The 24,010-nt window shown below is 40.7% G+C and overlaps 1 protein-coding gene across 2 annotated transcripts in view; it reads left to right on the plus strand.

Moving 5' to 3' along the window:
* cd9b (CD9 molecule b) overlaps nucleotides 1-20,209 on the plus strand; it is a 41,197-nt gene extending 20,988 nt beyond the window's left edge. For both annotated transcript variants that reach the window (XM_088922646.1, XM_088922647.1), the window contains exons 2-8: nucleotides 6,088-6,190; nucleotides 12,242-12,339; nucleotides 14,076-14,150; nucleotides 14,919-15,020; nucleotides 17,391-17,480; nucleotides 18,171-18,254; nucleotides 19,838-20,209. In XM_088922646.1, the coding sequence (XP_088778772.1) occupies nucleotides 6,088-6,190; nucleotides 12,242-12,339; nucleotides 14,076-14,150; nucleotides 14,919-15,020; nucleotides 17,391-17,480; nucleotides 18,171-18,254; nucleotides 19,838-19,903 (618 nt within the window). In that variant the 3' untranslated portion in view covers nucleotides 19,904-20,209. The remainder of the gene's footprint in view (nucleotides 1-6,087; nucleotides 6,191-12,241; nucleotides 12,340-14,075; nucleotides 14,151-14,918; nucleotides 15,021-17,390; nucleotides 17,481-18,170; nucleotides 18,255-19,837) is intronic.
* Nucleotides 20,210-24,010: the final 3,801 nt, after the last annotated feature.

Consider the following 24,010-nt stretch of genomic DNA (forward strand, 5'->3'; position numbering starts at 1 on the left):
GCTTCCTCCTCTTTTTTTAAGACTTTATAACTAGAAGTATTTTACAGACAGGTGAGGTCCAGTTTCAGAAAGCATTCACTGTACGAGTTAAGGAATCAGTTGACAACAAAAATGTAGGAAAAGGGATGAGGCTGCCTACGAAAGAATTGAGGCCTATAAATCTATGCTTTCGTCGGCACAATGTGGAGAAGTGATTAAAAATACCATGTTTAAGGTCCAAGTGTTGAAACGTGAGTGATACACGTGTTAAAACTGTATAGTGTAGTGATACACTATTATAGAGGCTTTACTGAACTGGTTCAGTTAAAACTGTGACCTGGCTTCATTCGAGACAACGGTATATTGGCCCTTATCAAATAACTACAGTACTCGCAAGTTGACAAGCTTCATGGGTGAAATGACCTTCTCTCATTTGTGACCATTAGTCCTTTCAAAAACAAAAATAGCTTTCAACTCATAAATGTGATTTTATTCAACATGAAACATTAAATTTCAGATTTTAAATATGGAATACTCTCCAAGTAGCCCCCAAACTGAAAGAAAGTGTGCAGTTTGTGCAGGTAGATTTTCCTAAAATGATAATGGAGTTGGTCATTAATCCACTTTGTAATACAGTGTTGTTAAAAAAACTCAAATAATTATTTACTTGAGAAGTGTAATTTCAGTAACATAAATTGCCTACATTTTCTATGTTGTAATGCTGGGAGATTATGAAGTGACTTTCGCAGTAAGAAAAATAACTTTCCTGCCTATTTGTCTGGTGATTGATAGTCCTTCTGTTTGATTTTTTTTTTCCTGTTTCATTACTTCCTGTGTCACTTTCTATATCTACCACTAGCACCACATTGAGAAGGGTTCAAATTGAGCCACATTCAGAAGCCATTGATTGACTTCTCTGTCAGGCCTATAAAAGTGCCCTGTGTAAAATTCTGCATCTGACTAGAAACAGTCTAGAAATTGATAACATTGAATAGCAGAAGTCCCTTTTAGTCCATGCACATCATAAAACAGATTCGTTTAGTAAAAGGGTAAATGTACAGTTGCCAACCTGAAGAACCCTACAGCTCTGAGTGAAAAATCATCCTTTTTCATCCTTCATCCTTTCTGAAAAATTCCAGGTCATCTTGGCTGCTCATTCCAGATTCTAACAGAAAAGGAAAGTCTTTCTATTTGATGGTCAGACCCGTGACTGTTCCGCCTGGGTTAACACTTGATTTCATCATCTTCCGTTTTCAATGAAACATCTCGGAAAGATGTTTTTACATGCTTTCCTCCCACAGACCTGGATCAACTGGTTCTGCTGATTGAATGGATCCACTCACCTAATTAAGAGTTCAGAATGAAAACGAGACGGGTTTCTAAACCCTGGCTTTTTGTTACCTCTGAGCTCCCAGTTGGAGATTAGTAATTAAATGACTTGAAAAAAACTTAGGGAATGCTAATAAAAAGCAGTGAGAGACCAGCTAGCTTTAGAAGCTCATTGGTCAAACCTAAATGTAGCCTTTTAGCCATGAGCAACCATATTCAACAGGTAAGAACAAAATGTCTTCACCCTAACCTTTCTCAGTATAGCAGAGTTAGGTAAACTGTGCAAAAATACTTTCGATTTCTCATTGGTACAGTGACTAAAGCTACAGATGTGCTCCCACATATAGTGTGGGAAGGTGTCAGACACGGGACACGGTAGACGTTATAAAGCATGAAGTAGAGGATATTTGTAATGGTTAGATAACAGTAGATAAACTTGTAAAACCCTAAGAGCATAAATGGCTCAATTAGTATATTTTAACTATTTTGAACTGTATTTTTTCTGTTCAAATTGAGTTGAGTTCACCTGCATGACCAAGGCCTATGAAGTTAAAAGGGAACTGCAGTTCCAATTTCTCAGGCTGGTTATTAAATCTCAGCAACAAACTAAATGAATTGATGAGGGTATGGCAAAATTGTTCAAATTCCAAATTGAGCACAAAAATGTGAACTTTGTGAAAGTACTGTATGTTTGCAAGTTGGCAGAAACCTCTGGTCTCACCACGGGCGAGAGTGAGAGTTTGCATGAATTGCAATGTGAAGAGGCCCTTCCTGCTCTCTAGTCACTGTACTTACTAATGTACCGTGATGGAGGAGTGAGTAAGTACAGGTTGTGCAGCAGACATTTCACTGCAGAAATGTTCCAACGTGTTCTGCGTGCAGAGTTAACAAATAAGTAGTATGTGTCGGCAAAACAGTCTCGAAATTGAAAGCAAGATTTCTAATTGACTAAAAGGGATGCATTACAAGCCTGCTGGTTTACGTTGTGCATTTTACTTTCATGCACTCATGAATGCCAATTTTGTTCTAAGTCCAAAATATAAAAAAAATCGCAATGCAGTTCCCCTTTAAGTGCTGGTGAAATGGGTTTTGTGGAGGCACGTTCTCAGCTCATCTGTTGACCATAGAGATGAAGCATATATACTGGCAGAAAAACATCTGGTGGGGTTATTTTGTGAAGCTAATATGTAGTTTAGTAGCAGCCACTCATGTGCCCAATAACATTTTTCCTTTCCTGTTACAGAGGGCACTGTTAAACTCTCCATAAACAGGTGTTTCTACTTCAGGGGTCTGCAGAGCTACTCTCTTGTACAATTCAGTTCACTTTGTTCCTTTATGTTTAAGAGAACTAACAGTACAGCCGTTATGGAAATCTAGAAAATGTTGCATCTTTTTTGAGGCTTAGGAATGTTTGACAGCTGAACCTGTGTGCTAACGATTCCAAATATATTTCCTTAAATGACATTTAAGGCAACAAAGGACTTTTAAAAAAATTGAACAGCAGCATTGAGATGTACTGTAGGAAGATGACCAGCTCTCACCTATCAAACTTGAAGCTGTACAATTACATCATTTTTAAGTCCAAGGCTGCACATACACCCCAAACTCGTTAGCTTTAGACTACCTCGTTCACTTTGACATTCCTTGCCAGTGTCTCTAATGTCTTGCTGCAATGCTATTTTTTTTTTTTGTTTGCAGTTGTTTTACTGCGCAGACAACAGAGATTAGCAGCAATACAAAAAAACAGCATTCATTTTAGATTTGATCATTCCTATTTGTTTTTTACTTTTTTCTTTTCCTGCAGTGCATTTGTGTGACTTCCACTGTAGGAGGAAGCATAATGCAACCGTGTTAAAATTATTGGCATGTAAATGCTGGTTTTGTAACCAGTATGCTACATCCAATGTGCCTCTCGGAATACTGGATTAGAACAAGTATTGTTGAAGGAATTTAAAGAAATCTTATCCATCGTCTAGCCCACATCTTATCCAGGGTGTGAAAACGCTTAGAAACGAATCCTGGTGTGTCTCTCTGCTTGGCTCTCAGGAGTTCCTTTCATAATGAAGGCGTTTCAAACCCACACCGAGCTGTGCTGCCACACACTGTGCTGGTCTTCGCTACCTTAGTTGCATCACCAATTGGTTAAGTCGTAGGAGTTGTTTTCAACATTTCTGCTCCATTTTTTTTAAAGCTTTCTATAAAACCTGTGGAGCCGTGGCTTTCTAGAATTGGTTTTTGTAGAATCTTGCTCTAGCTGGTACTCAGCTGAGTGACCTTGTCCCACTTTATACTGTAGTTTTGAATTTATAAGTTGAGAAAACTTAAAAAGGGTCTTTTTTGCTTTCAGTAAGGTTAAAGGCAACAACCGGATTATGAAAGGCTCTGAGGTGTTGGAAAAAGGGACTGATGAACCCTGTGCCTATGGCTTTTTGTTCCCTATTTATACAACTGAAACACTGGTTGAATTACAGAAAGTTTTTGATTTTTTCTCTCTGAACCTTGTTCAGAGGTTAAAGATGAAGCTGACTCCTTTAACCTTTTGTAACAACTTTATTTTGTGTGTTGAAGCAATTTAAAAGTGCACTAATTAGTTGGGTATCTGATTTTATTATCATGACCTTTCTTATGGATTATTATTCTTTTTAAAAACCAGGTATTTGTGGTAACTTGTAATCAGCCTGAAAGGGATTCTTGACATTTACTTTCATTGTACTGTTGTATGTGTTCCTGTTGGTTTCTGTGAGACTTCTGTTAATTTATATTCTACAGCTTCCCAGTCACTATATATAATAACTCTCAGTGAAGTGTACATGGGGAGAGTGTCTATTTTCCAGGAGATCGGATTGTAATCGCAGTAGTACACTGTGTATTTAGCAGATTAGTCACTTACTCATAACTGGTATTATCTAAAAGTAAAGGATTAAGTGTTGTTGCAATAGGACTGGGTGATGCATTTCACCATTCTTTAACAAGGCATGAATGCAGCTGGAGAACTGCAATGCGTCAGTGTGCCTAGTTCAGAAGGTCAGCATTGTTAACGCAGAGGGTTTTTTTGTCATCAAGTGGAATGATAAGAATTTTCTGCAGAATAGCCTTCAGTGATAAGGCCCTTTCCTAATATGTTTTGCAACAGCAACACTCTGAGGGGTTACAAACAATGTTAGTCTTGTAACCTTGAACAAATAGCTTGCACTTTGCAGAACACCTTTCAGATTTTCATTAAATATTTCTGTTGAAGATAAGCTGGGAATGTAAAAAAAAATGCTTGCTGTGAATGTTCAAGTACTGCACCGTAAATATCCCGAATCCTGTTTTTGCCTAAAGCGCTCATTTTCTGGTAATTTCCTAAATGGAGAAACTTTTCTGAGAACTATAATTAGCCTTCAGTCAACTGTTCTGACCAACAATGCTGTTTTTTTTATTTTTAGACATTGAAAAGAGGGCTCATGCATTTTTTTTTGGTTCTCTGTAGTGATGTTTCCTACTTGATAGCATGATAAACATCCATCCATTTCAGAGTCATGGGGGAGCTGGAGTCTATCCCAGCAAGCAACAAGCGCAAGGCAGGATACACCCTGGGGACACCAGTCCATTGCTAGGAAACCACACACAAACATACACAATCACATCAGGGCTAGCTAACCTACCAGCATGTCTTTGGGATGTGGGAGTTAACTGTAGCACCTGGAGGAAACCCACTTGAACATGGGAGAACATGCAGACTCCACACAGACAGTACCCTAGGTCCAGAATTGAGCTCAACACCCCAGCGCTGCACATGCTAACCACTGTGCCCCCATGATAAATATCCATTTTTTTAAAAAGAAATTTAAAATCTTATCAAACCGATTTAACTTTATACTACAAGTGTTTTGGAAGATGCGTTGTATTGGCCCAAATGTCAAAAACTATCAGTTTAGACAGGCTGTACAGTCCCCGCTTATTTGCAACAACCATGAAGTGTTATATCAACCTTTGGGGGAGGTCTTGAAAGATTAATGGAAAGAGCACTGCATACACAGAAGTTCTCTAAGACATTTAGTCATTAATTAAAGTTGCATTCCTATAGTAGTCTGTGGCTAGTTTCTGCAGCACAAAAAAATCCTCAATATATTAATTGTAGCAGACAGATCATAGCCTGGGTTCTTATTTAAAACAGTACTCTTTGCTTTACATCTAGAAATCTAGGATGAACCGGACCTCAAAAACTCAGACAAACCAACATGCACAAGCTTCTAGTAATTTCTCCTTCCCCCCCCCCCCCCAAAGATAACAATTTATTCTTAATATTCCATGCAACCCAGTTTTGCGATTTGAAACAGATTTACAAAAATATGGAAGTTTGGAAAACAGACTTCAATGGTCTAGAGTGACTAATTTGTTGCTTCCTTGGTTTCTTGCCTCTGGAGTTCTGCGTTTTATAGAGGCACTGTTGAAACCAAAACATAACCAGAGCCTTTTACGAGGAAGCCAGGCACAGGAAGTCATGGTCGTAAAGACCACTGTAGTAAATTTGAGATACCCAAGTTGTGCAGAAAAATAGTTTAAAAGTCCATATCATTTTCAAAGCCTTCTCTGTTTACAGGAAATGTAGCTCTTCAGATTCTAATGCACAAGGGGCTTGAAACTACAGTAGTTGCACTCTTAACAGAGGCAAACTTTTTTTTTATTGGCTTTCTTTTCCAGTTTGAGGCAACATGTCATGGGCAGTGAGCCCCTCAGTCCTCCGCCTTCCTGTATCACATCCTCTAAAATGGACTGATCGTGTTTTCTCTTCAGCTTGCAGGAACAGCTGTGCTGGCAATCGGACTATGGCTGCGCTTTGACTCCAGAACCAAAGGCATCTTTGAGGTCGATTCCAACCCGTCGACATTCTTCACAGGTGAGAGCTGCATGTCTGACTGGCCTGGCCTGTCAGTGGAATGGGTTGTGCTACACACCTCACCAGAGCTTTATTTAAAAAACATTCCTCACTGTAATCTGGATGTCAGGTAGTCACCTCTGTACTGTTTACGGTTTGTGCTACAGTTGGGCATGAATAAATGATAACACATAATAGGTCACCATCGGACTACAAAATACATTTTTTTAAAAAAACTTGTGATCTTTAATATTAAAAACAATCTATTTCTTTATCAGAGTGGCATGGCGTCACAGTGGTTAGAATTGTTACCTTGCAGCACTGTAGCCCGGTGTTCATCATGATCCTAGGGTGCTTTCTGTGTGGAGTTTGCATGTTCTCCTCATGCTCCACTTTCCTCCCCCAAGTCCAAAGGCATACTAGTCAATTAATTGGCGCCTGGTATAAGTGTGTGCCTGGTGACAGACTAATATCCAGTCCAGGGTGTACCTGCCTTGCTGAGATAATAGGATTGGCTTCCCAGCGACCCTAAATTGGATGAAGCGGTTAGAAAATGGAAGGATGGATAATTCTGTCTTCTGCTGCATATACTTAGAAAAAGTGCACAAGTGGAAATTAGATAGAAGGGAAAAGGAGACATTTCTTTACCTATAGAGTTGTGGGAGTATGGAACAAGCTATCCGCCCATGTTGAAGCTGATACACTGGTTTTGTTAAAAGAAAATGGACTGGATCAATTACTCAATACCAAACAGGCTAGATGGTCTCATTTGCAACCTTTCTTAATGTCTTAAAATAAGAATGCTGCTCTCATCCCATTAAGACTAAGAAATTCATTCCGATTACCGTCTGCCTAGTTGCTTTGGAAGATAAATTTAGTTGCTCAACAAGCCCTTAAAAAGCTTATGGGGAAGAGAGGGTCACTGGCAAATAGTGACCCTATCCACCCGGGTGATGCAGTATGTGGATGCAGCCTCACTACACAGTAGCTCAGACGGAGAAGTAAAAGAAACACTTCAATTTTAAGTACACTTGCACTATGAAGCATTCTGGAAAACATCCCAACCCTGAGGGAGGCTGTGGGTGGAGACCGCTGTTTCACAGACTCTGGAATGTACTCATAGTAGGAACAAAGACATTCTAAACAAGTGAATGTATTTGGCACACAATTAACCTAAATCAAGGTTCCACGACGTGCTCATTATAGAAGGTAGATTAAATTCCCAAGCCTAAGTAGTTCAGGTGAAGAAATCAGAATAGCTCAAACCTGGTACTAAATCGAAAAGGATTTCTAGGTCTCCAGTCTGGCGCAAGCTGCAGGTTTGCAAAACTAGTGCCTCTAAGAAAGGATAAATGTAACACTTCCAAAATACATAATTTCATACAGCAGGCACTTGATGTGGATTCTTCCAACTCAAGAATGTCGTATGTTGCCCCATTATATTAAGATTTTAAATGTAACACTTCAGTTAAGTAGGTATGCAAATACTTGTAAAAATAAGCCACACTTCATAGCAGAGATTTATTATACTGTGTGTGTGTATATATATACATACACACACACACTTACATGTGCTTTGTAATTGAGTTTTGGCACATTGACAAGGGTTGGCTTGTAATGTGATGATGGCTAATTTTCCATCTCCTGTGAAACTTATCACATGGGTGACTTGACGAGACTGTGTTGAATACTCCACAATGGCATAAACAAGCAGTTTAACTTGCTGAGTGAGTCTTACAATTTTTTTTTTACGCTTCACATGGTTGACTTTACTCACAGCAAAAGAAAGAAAAAACACGAAGGGATTTAACCTCCCATCATCTTGAACAGAGAACAATTAGGGGATCTGATATTAGGATTCAAAGTCCTCAAAAAAAACAGCAGACTGCTTCACAATAAAAAAATCAAAACATTTGACTGGGGGCACAAGTTGAAACTACATCAAAGTGTGTTTAAATCCAAGCTTTTTTACCCAAAGAGTTGTAGGAGGATGGAACAAAGTCCCTGCCATGTTTAAGCCGATACCCTGGCTTTTCTCGAGACACATCAGGAAGAGATTCTCCGGCCAGGACAGGAGGCCTTTCTTTACACAAAGGGTGGTGGGAGAGTGGAACAAGCCGCCCAGGCTTGTTAAAACCAGTATCCTGGCTTCAAGAAATACCTGGGTGTGATCCTTGGATCGGTTAACTACTATCAAATGGGGCTAGAAATGGGCTCTCTCATTTCTAACAGGGTCATGTGTACATCCTGCTTGATCACGTTCAGTACTGCAGTAGCTCTCGTCATTGGACACAACGCATATTCTAAATACAGGAGTGTCCCCTTAACCACAGTAAAGAGAGGTGTGGTAAAACACCACAATGCTTCATCACCCACCTCTCGGCAGGCTGCTAGGACACTGTACATATTTGTTTGCCCCTGTTAATCTAGGTTGCTAAAGGAAATCAGCCTTTAAATAAATCTGGGCTGGTAGAATAACATTCCCATTAAACTAAAGCAGCCATTTCACCCTGGCAGCCCACTGAAGCTAAGCAGGTGTAAGCCTGGTTAGTACCTGGATGGGAGACCTCCTGGGAAAAACTAAGGTTGCTGCTGGAAGAGGTGTTAGTGGGGCCAGCAGGGGGCGCTCACCCTCTGGTCCATGTGGGTCCTAACGCCCAGTATAGTGATGGGGACACTATACTGTAAACAGGCGCCGTCCTTCGGATTAGACGTAAAACCGAGGTCCTGACTCTCTGTGGTCATTAAAAATCCCAGGGCGTTTCTCGAAAAGAGTAGGGGTGTAACCCCAGCGTCCTGGCCAAATTTCCCATTGGCCCTTACCAATTTCGGCCTCCTGATTATCCCCATCTATGAATTGGCTTCATTACTCTGCTCTCCTCCCCACTGATAGCTGGTGTGTGGTGAGTGTTCTGGCGCACTATGGCTGCCGTCGCATCATCCAGGTGGATGCTGCACATTGGTGGTGGTGGAGAGGAGTCCCCATTACCTGTAAAGCGCTTTGAGTGGAGTGTCCAGAAAAGCGCTATATAAGTCTAAGCAATTATTATTATTAATTTAATTAGTTTCTCATCAAACTGGTTTGTTGGGGTAACTAGGCTGCTGAACCAGGTCCAAACTGAAGAGGAAATTGAAGTGAAATGTGTGAAATGGAAATAAGCAGTTTAATACAGGAGTTAAGGGGGAACTGCAGTTCTATTTTTAGTTATTTCAGCGTTAGAAAGAATCTGCACTGATGAGTGATAAGCGCAAAGAAAATGAAATGCACACAGTAGGGTGTGAAAAAGACATTTTCAGGCCTGCACAGCACCATATTCTGTGATTCAGAATGAGACCACAAAACATCTGGTGAGGGGAAGCAGCCCTATGACACTGTAAACAAGCAGGCTTGTGAATTTCTACCTTAATCCAGTAGAAATCTCTCTCAACTTGGAGATGGTTTTATTGACAAATACGACTTGTTTACTCTGCATGCAGATCACGCTGCGGTGAAACATCTACTGCACAACCTGTACTTATTCGCTCGTCCATCGGTCAGTACAGGGACTAGTGAGCAGGAAGGGCCGCCTCACGTCACAATTTGGGGAAACTCGCTCTCACCCGTGATGAGACCGGGGCTTTGTGACAACATGAAGACTTGCAGTACTTTCACAAATTTCGAAATTTGTGCTTCATTCGGAACACCGAAAGTTTAGGACACCGTCAATTAAATTATTTTGTTACCAAGATTTAATAATGGAGAAATTAGGACTGCACTTCCCCTTTAACATAATTGCTGTTTGTCATCAACTGTTTCCCTACTAATCTGCAATAGCTCTTCCTTTACTTATAAAATTCATATTAAAAGTAGCTCCCAGCATCTGGCATTTTACACAGGCCTCTGCATGTTGCCAGTTCATTAACTCTGGAGATTATTTTTTTAGCTAAATCTTATGCACCTGTACCTCAGCTAGGATTCTTTGCTGTATTTCCAGAATGCAAGTAAAATAATAGCTGTGACCCCCCTGTATACTCTTAAGCAACATTACTCATTTCGCAGCCTAGTCCCGAAATGAAGAATGTATGATGTTTTAAAAGTTTGGTTTCAGGAGGTGGGTGAGTAACAGTGTGATTGTTACACCATTACTTAAGACCAGCTTCTGTTTTTTCTACTTTAAAGTACTTCATAACTTCCTAGAACTGCTCTTATTCTCTCTGCTCTTGGTATGTGGATTGAAAGCTGCTTGTCTTTGGTCTCAAAGTCAGTGGTTCTCAAACTGTGGTACACCAGTGGTATGAGGAGCACCCCCAGATGGTATGCCAGATGACCCTGGAAATTTGTTGTGTGCACCAAAAAATTGGGAATAAAAAATAAAATAATGTAAAATTATGTACATTTTTCACCAGTAATTTACTTAATTAGTTTCAGAAAGCATGAGACGGGGCTTTCTATTTTAATAAAATTAGTTTGTCAAATACGCAGCCTGTGTACGCCGATACATTGCAGGCGAATACTTGAGTTTTTATACTCCTCTCGAGCTTGCAGAGATGCAGCTTAGTGCCACATTCACCAACGGAACAAATGATTGAAAATGAATACCTCGCAAAAATCAAGTATTATGTCATGGCTAAAAGGAATAGACGCCAAGAGTACCGACACCAGCTCCGATAGATCACGCACACCTCTTGAGAACGGGGAGGATTATACATCAGCCACCGACACTAGCTCTGCTGCTGAACCTGACACAGACGGCACTGCTAGTATTGGCAAGCGTAAGAAAACGGCTACAAGGCATCTTGATCCAATTTAACTAAGTGCTCAGTGCTATTTTTATTGTGTGTGTGCGCGTGCATGTGTTGGTCATTGAGATTTTCTGGGGTTCCTATGAGAAGATGACTTGGAGGTGGTACTTGGATTCTTTCTTTTAATCAGTGGTGGTACTTGGTCCAAGCAGTTTGTGAACTACTGGTCTAAGGTTTTTAGCTAAATCTTATGCACTGTAAGGTGTGTTCCTATACCTCAGCTAGGATTCTTTGCTGTAGTTCCAGAATGCAAGTACAATAATACTGTAGCTGTGATCCCCCCTGTATACACTTAAGCAACATTCTTATTTCCGGGGAATATGCTGTGAAATGAATAATGTATGATGTTTTGGCTCTGGTTTAACTGAAACTGCTACATGACCACATTTGCACCCCAGATGTGGTCTAGATAGAGATTAGCATCGCTGCCTTGCTGTGCTAGGAAAGCTTAGTGTCATTTCCTTTATTGAAAGGCATCAACCTGTACTTTTTTAATATACCGGAAGTAATAACCACTGTAATACACATTATTACTTCTTAAGCATGCATATCAAATACAATAGTGATATAAACAGGTTTATTACAAAAATGGTAAGTTGCCACCACAGGCATTAAACTGATTATGCTGAAACTGACTTCTTGTGCTATAATATACTTGAGAAACCAACATTTCTTTATACCTATCCAAATTAATTGCAGGAGCTTTCTTTAATCAATACGTGTTGAGGTGTAAAGACTTCTTGGAGTCCATATTGTTTGGGGGGGCAATACGTGTTACTAGAGCTGTGCGTCAGATATTACTTCACCTCCGATCCATTAAAGAAAAGAAAGTAAAAGGACACTGTATGAATACAGACGGAGAGGAAGGTGAGAAACTAAGAACTGGGATGGCTCAACAGTGAGTTCAAATAGACAACTGATACCTTCAGAGACCAGAAACATTTAGTTTTCTTTTCTGATGGAAAGCTTAAGGAGGTTTCCAAAAGCAACACTCTGAACCCTGAGTGCCACAGATTTCTTGTCAACAGTGAGGGCATAACCCAATTCATCATCATGCCATCTATAGCAGCATTTTTTTCCAGGTTGTGCATTGTCAGGACATCATCACTTTGATTATTTTAGTCACAGGCTCTAGTAAAGGAGCTCAATGCTGCAGAAAAAAAAGACAAGATGAGAAACTCTTCAGTTTAAGAGGGGAGTCAGGGAAGATGGAGTTCTTAAATAACGCAGACCTGCAAAAGGAGTCTTGATCATCTCTGGCTAACTTCTCCTTTGTTTGTTTCTACCCAGGGGTCTACATCCTGATCGGAGCTGGTGCTCTCATGATGATCGTGGGCTTTCTGGGGTGCTGTGGTGCAATTCAAGAATCCCCCTGTATGCTCGGCCTGGTCAGTATCGCTTTTATACGCGCCCCATTTGATATAAAAGGTCCTGTCACAGGATTTAGCTTGGCTCTTTCAAAAGCTCAGGAAGTGACATTTCAAATAACATATCTATTTTCACACAGGAACACTTTGTTTTTTAAATGAGTGAACCGAAAGTGAAACAAACACCAAACTTGGATCACTCATACTCCCTTAATATACCACTGCAAAAAAGGGGGGGCAACACTGTTTTACCTCATTTAATTCTGTATAGGTTGGATTCTAGTTTTCCTGAACAATTTCACAGTCTCACAGTTACAAGGGACATCCAGCTGGGAAAACTCTCCAGTCCCTTTTTGAACTGTTCTTACTCTTCATTTTAATTCCACCTTACACTGTGAAACACTTCTAGAGCCTTACTTGATGCTAAAGGTATTGTGAGGTGCCCGTCTACAATTCCTCAGCAGTGTGGAGCAGTGGTCAGGATTGTGCGTTGAAACCCCATGAAATTGCTATTTTACCCTAGGGTAAGGTACTTGACCAAAACTGTTGAAGTAAAATAGCCGGCTGGTAATATATGTTGCTATAAGCAAATCTCTACAGTTTTAGAACTACTTACAACTTTTTTTTTAACCTACCTTCCCATCAGTAATTAAAAACACTCTGCTGACCAAACTTGCACAGGTTTATTTAACGAGAAAAAAACATCAGTTATTGGGACGCTTCACATAACAATAGAATCGAACTTCAATCGACCTCTTTTCAATGGTGGTAAAAGCCATTTACTGTTATTCTGCGACACTTGCAAATGCTGCGCAGGGATTTTGTCTTTCATCACGCGCATATGATCTGTAACACAGGCTGGTAATCCCTGTTCCTGAATCTGAAAAAGGCTCAATAAGGCAGTAACAATCTTTTACTGCTATTCCTCCTTCTACATGATCAAACAGACAGTGTAACGCAACCGCGCTTGAGTTGGCGAATCACCTGCTGCAGCAGGGGTACCAGCCAATGGGCACAAGGCGGGATACACCCTGGACAGGACGCTAGTCCATTAAAGGGCAGAGGGACTCGCACAAACACACATCCGGGCCAGAGGACCTGGAGGAAAACCAAGCAAACGCAGGAAGGACATGCAAACTCCACACAGACAGCATTCCAGGGCTGGAATTGAACCTAGGGCCCCAGCACGGCAAGGCAGCAATGCTGACCGCTGCATCATCATGCTGCCCAAAGCCCTTCCCTTTATGTGCTAGCCTTGGAACTAGCTTTCTCTACAAGGGCTTGATTTTTTGTTGACTAGAACTTCTGTTTCTAAGATAAGCAAAGATCACTTTATTGGCCATATACAATTTCTTGTATTAGGAATTTTTTTTTTGCATACTCCAGCTTGCTCTCCATGAGACACACAGGCACACGGATGGGGGGGGGGGGGGGAGAAGCTGGGGGTCAGAGCGCAGGGTCAGCCATTTATGTGAAGGGCCTTGCTCAGGGGCCCAAGGGAGTAGGATTCCTCTGCCGGCCGCAAGATTTTAACCGGCAACCACAGGCGCAGATCCTTAGCCAAAGTGCCACCGCTCCGCCCCTACGTGTCCAGTACGGGTCTCCCAGCTCCTGTCTCTGGTGCAGTGAGGACAGACGCCAGCCTCACACAGGCCACGAGTGCTTCTTGAGGAGTTTCACTTCCCCTTGAAGAAACTCTGCAGGCTTTTTTAGATTGAACACTTCCTAATAATTCCCCCCTCATCCCTTTCTTGCAGTTCTTCTTTTTCCTGCTGGTCATATTTGCAGTGGAAATTGCTGCTGGCATCTGGGGCTTGTCAAACAAGGATAAGGTAAGATATCCACTCCCTGCATTTGCTTTCAAACATGGATTGTGATTGACCAGCAAGATACACTGATGTGACATCAACCTCAATTTCCAACACTTTATGCACATTAACAAAATGTATTACTTTCACCTACTGGATTCAATTAATGTCATTTCAAATAATCAAAGTAAAAGATCTCATTTAACCTAGTTTATTTTGATCAATAATTATGGGCAAGGTGGCCCTTCAAGGGTTATCCATAAACCTCTGACATTTCAATCTAGTGCTTCAGAAAGCAAAGGCCTGTTATTAGCGGAGAGGTCTGTTTTGCTAATCCGGAGATTGGTGGTGCATCTTGGTCTTGACTAATTTCTTAAGTGGGACTGCATATCTCCCCCAAGCATCGTCAGGCTGGCTTGAATGTAGCCAGGCTTTTCTCTTGTTGTCCTGCAGCAGAACGCATGTCTGTTTTGTCCACCTGATACCCCTCTCTCTCTATGAAAACACGCAGGTGACCTGAAGCACAGTTTTGGGGGACGGGTCATATTTATCTCCTCTGTGCGTCTGCCTTGAATCACTTAATCAGCAATGAAACTGAAAAAAAACTGTAATCAGCCTTACAGAAGGGATCTGGGGAGTGAACTTGTATTTTGGAGACAGGTTGCACGCATGGTCTTTGAGACCCCTCGTGTTTGAAATGGCACGTCTGTGGATGGTAAGCCAATATCTCATGTTCCTTCTATTAATAGCATTGCAATATCACGGCACTTCTTTCTCTCCCTCTGTGCATAGGTTGTGACAGACATAGAGGATTTCTACAAAGAGACCTACAACAATTACGTGAAAACCAAACAGGAGGCACTGAAGGAAACACTCCGAGCATTTCACTTTGGTGTAAGTTCTGCTTTCTTCCACAGATCACATTAACATGCTAAATGTCATCCTAAAGGTGATTATAGCCACTAGTTTTTGATTTTCTGGAAGGCTTAATCATTTTTTTCCTAATGTTTTGCATTGCTATATGCCATTTAGCTCACAAGAGCAAGTTTTGCAGTGTAATGCATTGGTTTCTGCAGTTTGGTGGACTAGACCATTTAAACAATTTACGGTAGTTTTAAAAGTAAGTGTTGGTAATTTGACAGGTGCCTGTATTTAGAAAGATAAGTCATCAGAAGTCCAGCCAATAACCAGGCATTTTACTTTACAAAAATATATTCCTTGGGTTATCTTATCTTTAACAGGTGTTTGTATTCTTGTGTGACTCACAGCTATCAAACTGACAGTTTTGTCTAACTTGTTATTGAAAGTATGTTTTATGGGTGTAGGGATATTTTATTGATTGTGGCATTTTTTGAAGTTCAACTGAGATTTATATTTAAATAATTACATATTGTGTACGTAGATGTAGGTTGAAGAGATTTTCAGGAATCAAAGCTCGACTGAGGGGAGAGTACAGGCCTGTATGTTGTCCAGTCTATCACAGCGTTTATTGCATTAAAGAGGAACTGCAGTCCCATTTTCTCAGGCGGTTAACTAAATCTTGGTAACAAAATAAATTCATGGATGAATTTACAATTTTTTAATTAAGCACAAAATCGTGAATTGTGTAAAATTGTCGCAAACTTGCATTTGAGATCTCACAAATTGTGACGTGAAGTGGCCCTTCCTGCTCACTAGTCTCTGTAGTGAATAATGTACTGTGATGTGCAAGTTGTGCAGCAGACATCTCACCACAGAAATGTTCCAATGTGATCTGCATGCAGAGTTAACAAGTAGTATTCGTCAGCAAAACTGTCTGGAAATCGAAAGCAATATTTTTATTGGATTAAAAGAGCTGGATTCACAAGCCTGCTTGTTTACATTGCCACAGAGGAGCTTCACCCCACCTAGCGTTTTGTTGCCTCTTTCTCAATTGCTGGTCAAACCGGAGTTACAGCTGAAAAAACACAATGCTAGCAGTGTAATGAAATGTCTGGGGAAAAGAGCTGAAAAACCTAGTCTTCACAAATCAGATGGTTTTATTTGGTTATCTGAACCTGCTATGAATACAACTAGCAAAGAGGACCCAATAGAGGAATACAGGTGAAACCTGGTGCTTGTTTATTGTGTCATATTACAAGTATTTAGCATTGTTTACGGATGTTCATGGGTGATTTTATACTTCTAGGTAGACTAATTGCTTTACAAGTCAAACTGATCTTTAAAATGATAATTGCAAAACCTGTATAACATTAGCTATGTTTAGATTATAATTTCATTTGTTTCAATTGTGTATTATTAGCCTTCAAACCTCTCCAGGGTGTTAATTTCTAAATTGGATTGTTGGTCATATTCTCTTGTGAACAGCAGCCCAAAGGTAAATTTATGACCAGTCTTGGTTGACTGTTTTGTGCATTTGGCCCCAGAGTCCATTACAGAGTGTTCCAGTTGTATATAAGTGTTAAAGGAACAAGTAATAGGTTTATTCCATGCTGATAAGAGAAGAAAGAAAACAACGTTTCGGCCGTGGAGCCTTCTTCAGGTGTGAGCACCTTCACCTTCTATGCCTATGCCAAAATGAAGATTGAGACAGTCAATGCTGGGCAGTAACATCCTACTGTCAGGACTGGGTGTTTGCAGTGTTTCCAAACCATTTGAAGTGTGGATTTGTATTATGTGGCTCTGCCTGTCACTTGATTCACTACCTGCAGATATGTTTTTGTTAACATGTAAATGTGTTACTCTGTGCCCGACTGATCTGTTGCTACCGTGCACTGTGCTCGGCTGTTGATGGACCTTCCCTGTTTTGTTTTTTTTCCGTTCTGATTTAAGATCGGTGCTGTGAAGTGTACGATGCATTAGTCATTTCTGCAGGGCCCCGATGCAGTAGGTTTTATAGGCAAACAGGTCTGTGATCAGCTACAGGGAGGTCTGTTAACTGGAGTCATTTACAGATGATTTGTAAATCAAGGACAGGAGCTCACCTAATTTGTCACTAATTAAAAATAATAGGTGTTCCTAATCTTGAGATATTAGTTAGGTTGCACAGGCTTGGTGCTTACCTCAACCAGGAATGGGGATGCCTATTGTTCCTGGGGTGACTGCGTTAGTATTTAGTTTTGGTTTTCCACAAATTCTGACTTCTCATTTTTATGCATTGTTGGACAGTGAGGAGATGTGCGTAATCAAAGCTTTTTAAACTTATACTGTCCAGCTCGACACCTTTTGCTTCAGCCTGACTGAAAGTCTAGATGTTTGAAGTGTAAAATGGCTCTCGTTATACAGCTGGACTGCTGTGGGATGGGTGGCGCTTTGGAACCAATCGTGAAAGATACCTGTCCTTCCAAAGAAGGCTTGACTGTACTGTCTTTGAAGGTAAGTGCCTAATCCAGATGTATTTCAAAAACCTGTTTTCTAAGTCATCAATTCTAAGTTAGCCAGTAGCAACTCGCAACTGGCAGCCCACTGAAGCCCAGCAGATGTAAGCCTGGCCAGTACCTGGATGGGAGACCTCCTAAGAAAGCTAAGATTCCTGCTGGAAGATTATGTTAATGGGACCAGTAGGGGGCGCTCACCCTGCAGTCTGTGTAGGCTCCAATGCTCCAGTGTAGTGATGGGGACACTATGCTGTAAAAAAGGCATCATCCTTTGGATGGGACATAAAACCGAGGTCTTGACTCGTTTCTTGAAAAGAGTAGGGGTGTTACCTTGGCATTCTGGCCAAATTTCCCCCTGGCCATTACCAATCATGGCCTCCTAATAATCCCCGTGTTTGAATTGGCTTCATCTACAGTATCTGCTCTCCTCCCCACTGATAGCCACTGTGTGGTGAGCGTTCTGGCACACTATGGCTGCCATTGCATCATCCAGGTGGGGCTGCACACTGGTGGTTGTGGTGGAGGGGAGTCGTCATTACCTGTAAAGCACTTTGATGAGTGCTTGTACCACTAGTTAAATACTGTAGGTCACTTACAACAGAACAATAAAGACTAACCTATACAATGCAGAACAACCATAAGCAAAACTTGTTAAAGCAACGTGCACCATTTTGATTGACTGTTGCAGGCCTGTCCACAAGCCATTCATGAAGTGTTTGAGTCAAAACTGCACATCATCGCTGGAGTTGGAATTGGTATTGCTATTGTGATGGTAAGCACTTTGTGGTTGTTTCATGGTCTACAAGAAAGCACGAGAAAAAATCCTTCATCGGGTGGGACATCAGAAAAGGGGGGGTTGGACTTTGCATTAAAACCGACACAGTTCAGGGGTTTGCACTGAACAAAAGTGCCACAGAGTCAGCAGCTTTTAAAGGCATGATTTCAGCGAAACCTTAAATAAAAAAAATAAATAAAAAAAGGGCGGCAATTCATTTTAATACACAAGGGCAAAAAAATCCCTCAGGCTGAAATGTAGTATTTCAATAACAGAACCCTGTCCAACACTATGGAATAGAAAAATAACAAGGTCAGCATCCACAAACTAAAGTTAAGTTCTCACTTGTGCTGCTATAGAGATAGAAGTATCTACAATAACTGTAGCAGTCAAAAGAATTCAGGAGCTTCCACCAGTCTTATCTAGAAAATGCACAGGGGACGCCCTATAGCATACATCAATGGTTTCTGAACTCCCTCCGAGTTGGTAGGTTTTTGTTTCAACTTGTCCCTTAATCGCCAGTGCCGTTTGCTGCCAGTAACTGACCTGCTTTCTAGTTAAGGCTTTGTTTATGCACCCAGGCCAGAGTTTCAGACATGTCCTATGACAGTGATTCTCAGTTCAAGTCCTGGGTAACCTTCTTAACCAAGGTCTTCTGGTTTTGCTTCAGCCCAGTACTTAATCATGGGCCGATACTGTTTCAGTTTTCTGTTTTGCGGCTTTATTTTTAAAATTCGCTTCCCGCTCTTAAGAAGGCGAATGCAACTTAGAATTGGTACTAGCCCCGTGGTAATGTAGCGCGTTTCACGCCCTCATGACCTGAAATCTAGCAAACTGGAGTTGGAGAAGGTAAAACGCTGACTCTGGGGGGGAGGGGGGGGGGGGTCTGATGGGGGTCTTTCTCGCCAGTCTCTGTTCATCGTCAATTGATCACCTGTCAAGAAGCCGTTCAATCAGAAATAAGGGAGAAAATTCTGAATCGGCAAGCTGAGGAGACAATACTTAAATTACTATCCCATTTGCCAAAGTTGCTAGAAATAATGCAATTTATCCAGTATTTTTTAAACCAGTGAATCCTTGTTGCTTTAGACGTTTTTTTATCAGTTCCAGGCACCAGGTAGAACGGGAGTGTTAATAGCCCAGCTGAAACATAACTGCAGACACATGAATATAGCTAGACTAGGACCGAGATATCGCCCATTCAAACAGTAGTCGTGTGACTATCCAACTGTAACTCTCAGAATGGCAGTGTAAAATTGCCCAGCCTACCTCGTCAATGCTCAGCCATTAATCCTGGGTACTTTCAACTTTTACTGAAATGGTAATTGTTATCCTGGTGCCTGAAGAGTGGGGTCAGCAAGACATGTGCCATTTCCCCCATAGCAGCATGGAATTTGCAGTGTTCAGAGATAATTGACTGTAACCATTGCAGGTTTGGCCCAGTGTGTGTGGACAAAGACTTTTCAGATTTTTTTTTTTAGGATTTTTAATATGAACTCACTTCGTTCACATCGTAAAGTTCCTATGGACATTTATCACTCTGCAAGTCCTTTTAATCCCACAATTTCTCCTCTTTCTAGATTTTTGGCATGATCTTCAGCATGGTTCTTTGCTGTGCCATCCGCAATACCAGAGATGTTGTCTAAAGAGGTGGACACCTGCCTTATTGTTAATAGTTCATTTGTCTATTTCAATATTACAGCTTTGAAAATATTGTCTAATCTAATTTTATAAACCATTTAAAACTCTGTAAGTGCTGTCATTTTTTTATGAGTCCTATTTTTCGTATTCCATTTCTTGTAGTTTAGCTACTTCCTTGACTTTTATAAGGTTTTAGTTGGAGTTAATGTGATTTTGCTAATGTGATCTATAAATAACTTTTTTGTTTCAGTTTTGTTAAATACAAACAAATGTTGAGCTTTTACAATGCCAAATAAAATTTACTAATTTGATTTCCCTCTTTTTTTTTAACGAAGGAATGGTATGAGGGTGCTTTTGTCATTTGTGCATCACTTCTGGGTTATAAGTCAATTTGTCGGAAGTGATCCGAAATAATTCTGTAATCCAAGGCCCAACCATTTAGACCCGCCTTCCAGTTGCATATTCCTAAACCATCCACAAGTGGAATTATTTTTAAGTTAGTAAACAGTAATCCTTCAGAATATGAATTTTATGTTTGCAGTTCCAGTCCATGCACGATCGTTTTCTCCTATTCTGAAACCTGGTGTTTTAATTGGAAGATTTGAGGATACCAGATGTCCTTAAATCTCAACTATTTCTTCCTTGCTAGTCATTTTAAAGGGTATTTTGTGCAAGATGGCACCTGCACAGAAGGTATCATCCACACAAGACTATCCAGAACCTGTAAAAGTCGCCACATACTTTGTCAATTACGAAACGAAGGTCTACGACTTCAGGAAAACCGACTGTGGAGGAAAGAGGCAGGGCAGAAGGAGAACGAGACGGGATAGATATGCGGATCTGCAGGAAATGGATGTTAACAATGCTGCCGTGCTTGAAGCACAGAAAAGAGCCAACCCAGAAGCAAACAAGGTGCCCAAATAGTGAAATAAATCAGTTCAGGTTAGAACATGAATCATTCAAAAAGAGACAAGGAGGTTTCAAAGAAGGTCAAAAGAAATATTGCAATGGAGAACACAATGAATAAGGTACATTGAGTATTTTACACCTTTTGCAAGGCATTAATTCCATGGCCTGATTTTGTAACATAGGCCATTTCACACTGTGGAGCAAAAACCATAGTACTGGATGCTTGGTCACAAATAGAAACTAAAAGGGGCTGATATTTAGAATTGGGATTAGGAAATGCTTCTTTCCACAAAGAGTTGGGATTATCCATAAGTCTAAATGGAACAGTCTGGTTTTTGTGGTCCATATTACAGGTACTTCTAAGAAAAGTTTAGTTACCGAACGAGCAAGGTGAGCAAAAAGTGACAAGTGGCCTCCTGATGTGTTGTATCTCTCATGTTCTTCCATGGTTAATTGACGAGGCAGAGTTTGGGAAAACATCTCTCATATACTGTATGGCGGTCCGCAGATAAATGCAGTTACTCTGCAATGCATGCAAGCGGCAGACTTATATTCTAGAAAAACTGATTTCCAAAGTCATGGCACCAGAAAACAAAGTTGTTGAACCTGCTCTAAGGAAACCTATAGTCGTAGTCTGCTTGTTTAAAAAGTTATAAACAGCCCCTACTAGCTCTGTGCATGCATTCATAAAGTCTGAATTAACCCCATCTGAGAAAGTGGTGAAGGTGCCTTAACCACTAATCAAATCTCATGATCACCAGCTGTGAAACCATTTACAGAGATTAGTTTGTTTAGCTGCCTCTAGTGGCTGATTAGCTGCAATTACAGCCCTTTCTTTACTTGACCTGGCACAGTGTCACTTTCAGAGAGAATCAAAGGTCTTGTATAACTGAGCATAATTCTTTCAACAGGCAAAAAAAAAGGCAGTGGTAATGCATGCACATTGATCCACAACTGGTTAACAAAGGGTGCTTTTGCTCTTCCTTCTTTATATCCATGATTAAGATTTACTAAAACCATTCATCTGCGATGGAGCGTCATCTGGTCCAGGGTGTGAAACAGAAGATGGATGGATCAAATATACATCATAACTGTTATTGTAGAGTGCAGGCATATGTACTGTAACACTTACGGCCGACAGGCACTGTGTAAGAGCCGGCGTACCAGAGCAGGTGACGTCACCGCCCTTCCCTGTGATAGCAGGACTACAGCTACTGGGCTGTAGAGAGATCTCTCTTTGGCTCACCGGGCTGGGTCCTTGCAGAGCAACGCGGGAGTCCCGGGTTCGAGCCCCGGACGGTGCGGGGCCGACCTGATGCGGCAAGGGCGCCCGCCTGAGCCCCCGTTGCGTTACAATACAGTGTTACTCTAAATAAAATTATTAGAGTGTTATTCGAACTCGGTAGCAGGAGCAAATATTCCCTCCAAAATATTTGCATATTGTTTCACTCCCATGCAAATGTAAACCTTTTACAGCAGCATTTATTTTTTCTATTTGCAAATTTTGCAGGAAGAGAAGCAAGGCTTTTTAGTGCAATGTGCGTATTGCCTTATTTGGACAAAATACACACACAAGGAAATCATTCATACTCAAGTGCTGAGAATCACACCAAACTACTTTCTTCATTGTGCCAAGTGAATTAGTCTTTCATGAGATTCACAATTAGCAGAAGCAGTAAATGTGTCAGCTACTGTAAAAGCACCTATTCAAATTCAAACTGTGCTTGGTTAACTTCAAATGCCAGATCCGAAAACCGGAGGAAAAAAACAAAACATTAAACAGTGCAGTCTCCGATATGAACAAATGTTCTGGTGTTGGGGAAAAAAAACACTAACTTTTTTTTTTTTACTGTAATAGTGAAATGCGAACTCAGTTGCCAAAGTTCTTGTCTCCAAAACCGAAGTAAAACAAACTCAAAGTGCAAAGCAAAATCAGTGTGACTCAGGTCATGTTTACTTAAGGGGCAAAGAAAAAAAAACATCCAGACAGGTTTGCCAGCTTCTAGTTTTCTCCCTGCAAAAACCAGTGGCCTTTCCAACAAGCCCAAACAAAGATCCAGAATGAAAAAAGTTTTTAAAAAAAGCATTTCCACATGCTATCCCAAACCAAGAAGATCACCATTTCAGCTTTTCATAATTGTATGCTACTACTGTTTTACAAATCTCAAAAAATACATTACAGAAAGCTACCAAACAAAAAAGCAAACTGCTGTCCAGGAGACCGACTGTGTGCATTACAGAACCCCCAACCACATCAGATTACAATTTCTGTACATGAAAGAGATCTGGATGTTTTATGTTATAGAAAAGCAAAAAAAAAAGTGCCTCAATATAAATAGCAAAAAGTGTGCAAATTCAGGGAAGTTGCGTTCAAGCAAAAGCTCAGTTAGCCTACCGTGTACAGTTTTGGTCGCCATACCACAGACAAATATTATAGCCTTAGAAAGAGGGCAAAGAGGAGGAACAAAACTGATTTCTAGTCTCCAAGGACGCAAATGACTATGCCATATGGATTACTATACAGGAACTTAACCTCTTCAGTCTAGAATAAAGGCGATTACTAGAAAAATTATAGAGGTATAGAAGTATAGAACTAGGCTATTCGGTAGCACTCACACTTGGAAATTTAGAGGGACCTAATTTGTCAGGTCACACTCTGTTAAGGAGTGGAGAGATTATGGGTTGCTGAGATAACAGAGAATGTTAACTATTCCACAGTTTATCTGGAAACTGGACTTTGACCTGAGTAAACAAAGATACCGCACACTCACACAGGGAAGCTGAAAAGCCTGCAAAGCAGGTGGAACTCATGATGAAAATATCACTATTATTAAAGGGGTGCCTTGAAAATATATTTTTTTAATTCTTTCAAAGAAACTTAGTATTTTATTTTGGGGATTTTTTATTATGCGTGCACATGACGGTAAGATCAGATATAGATGTCTCATCTTTTTTCCTTTGTACGAGTGCAAGCTGTATATCTTCATTAACACGGACCTCAGAGGGGTCTCAGTTGTTGGGTTTCTGTATAAACAGCATGCATTAACAGTCCTCCATGAATTCACAACTTCTATACCCATCTCTCTGAATATGCATGTATTCTACTGAACGTGACACCTGTCCCTATTGCATATGAATTTTTAATAGTCCATCTGGAATCAGGCCAGGTACATTCTGGGGGATAAGGAAATCATCTACACAGA

The sequence above is a fragment of the Atractosteus spatula genome, chromosome 8 (genome assembly GCF_055471065.1).
Source record: "Atractosteus spatula isolate fAtrSpa1 chromosome 8, fAtrSpa1.hap1, whole genome shotgun sequence".
NCBI classification, from domain to species: domain Eukaryota; kingdom Metazoa; phylum Chordata; class Actinopteri; order Semionotiformes; family Lepisosteidae; genus Atractosteus; species Atractosteus spatula.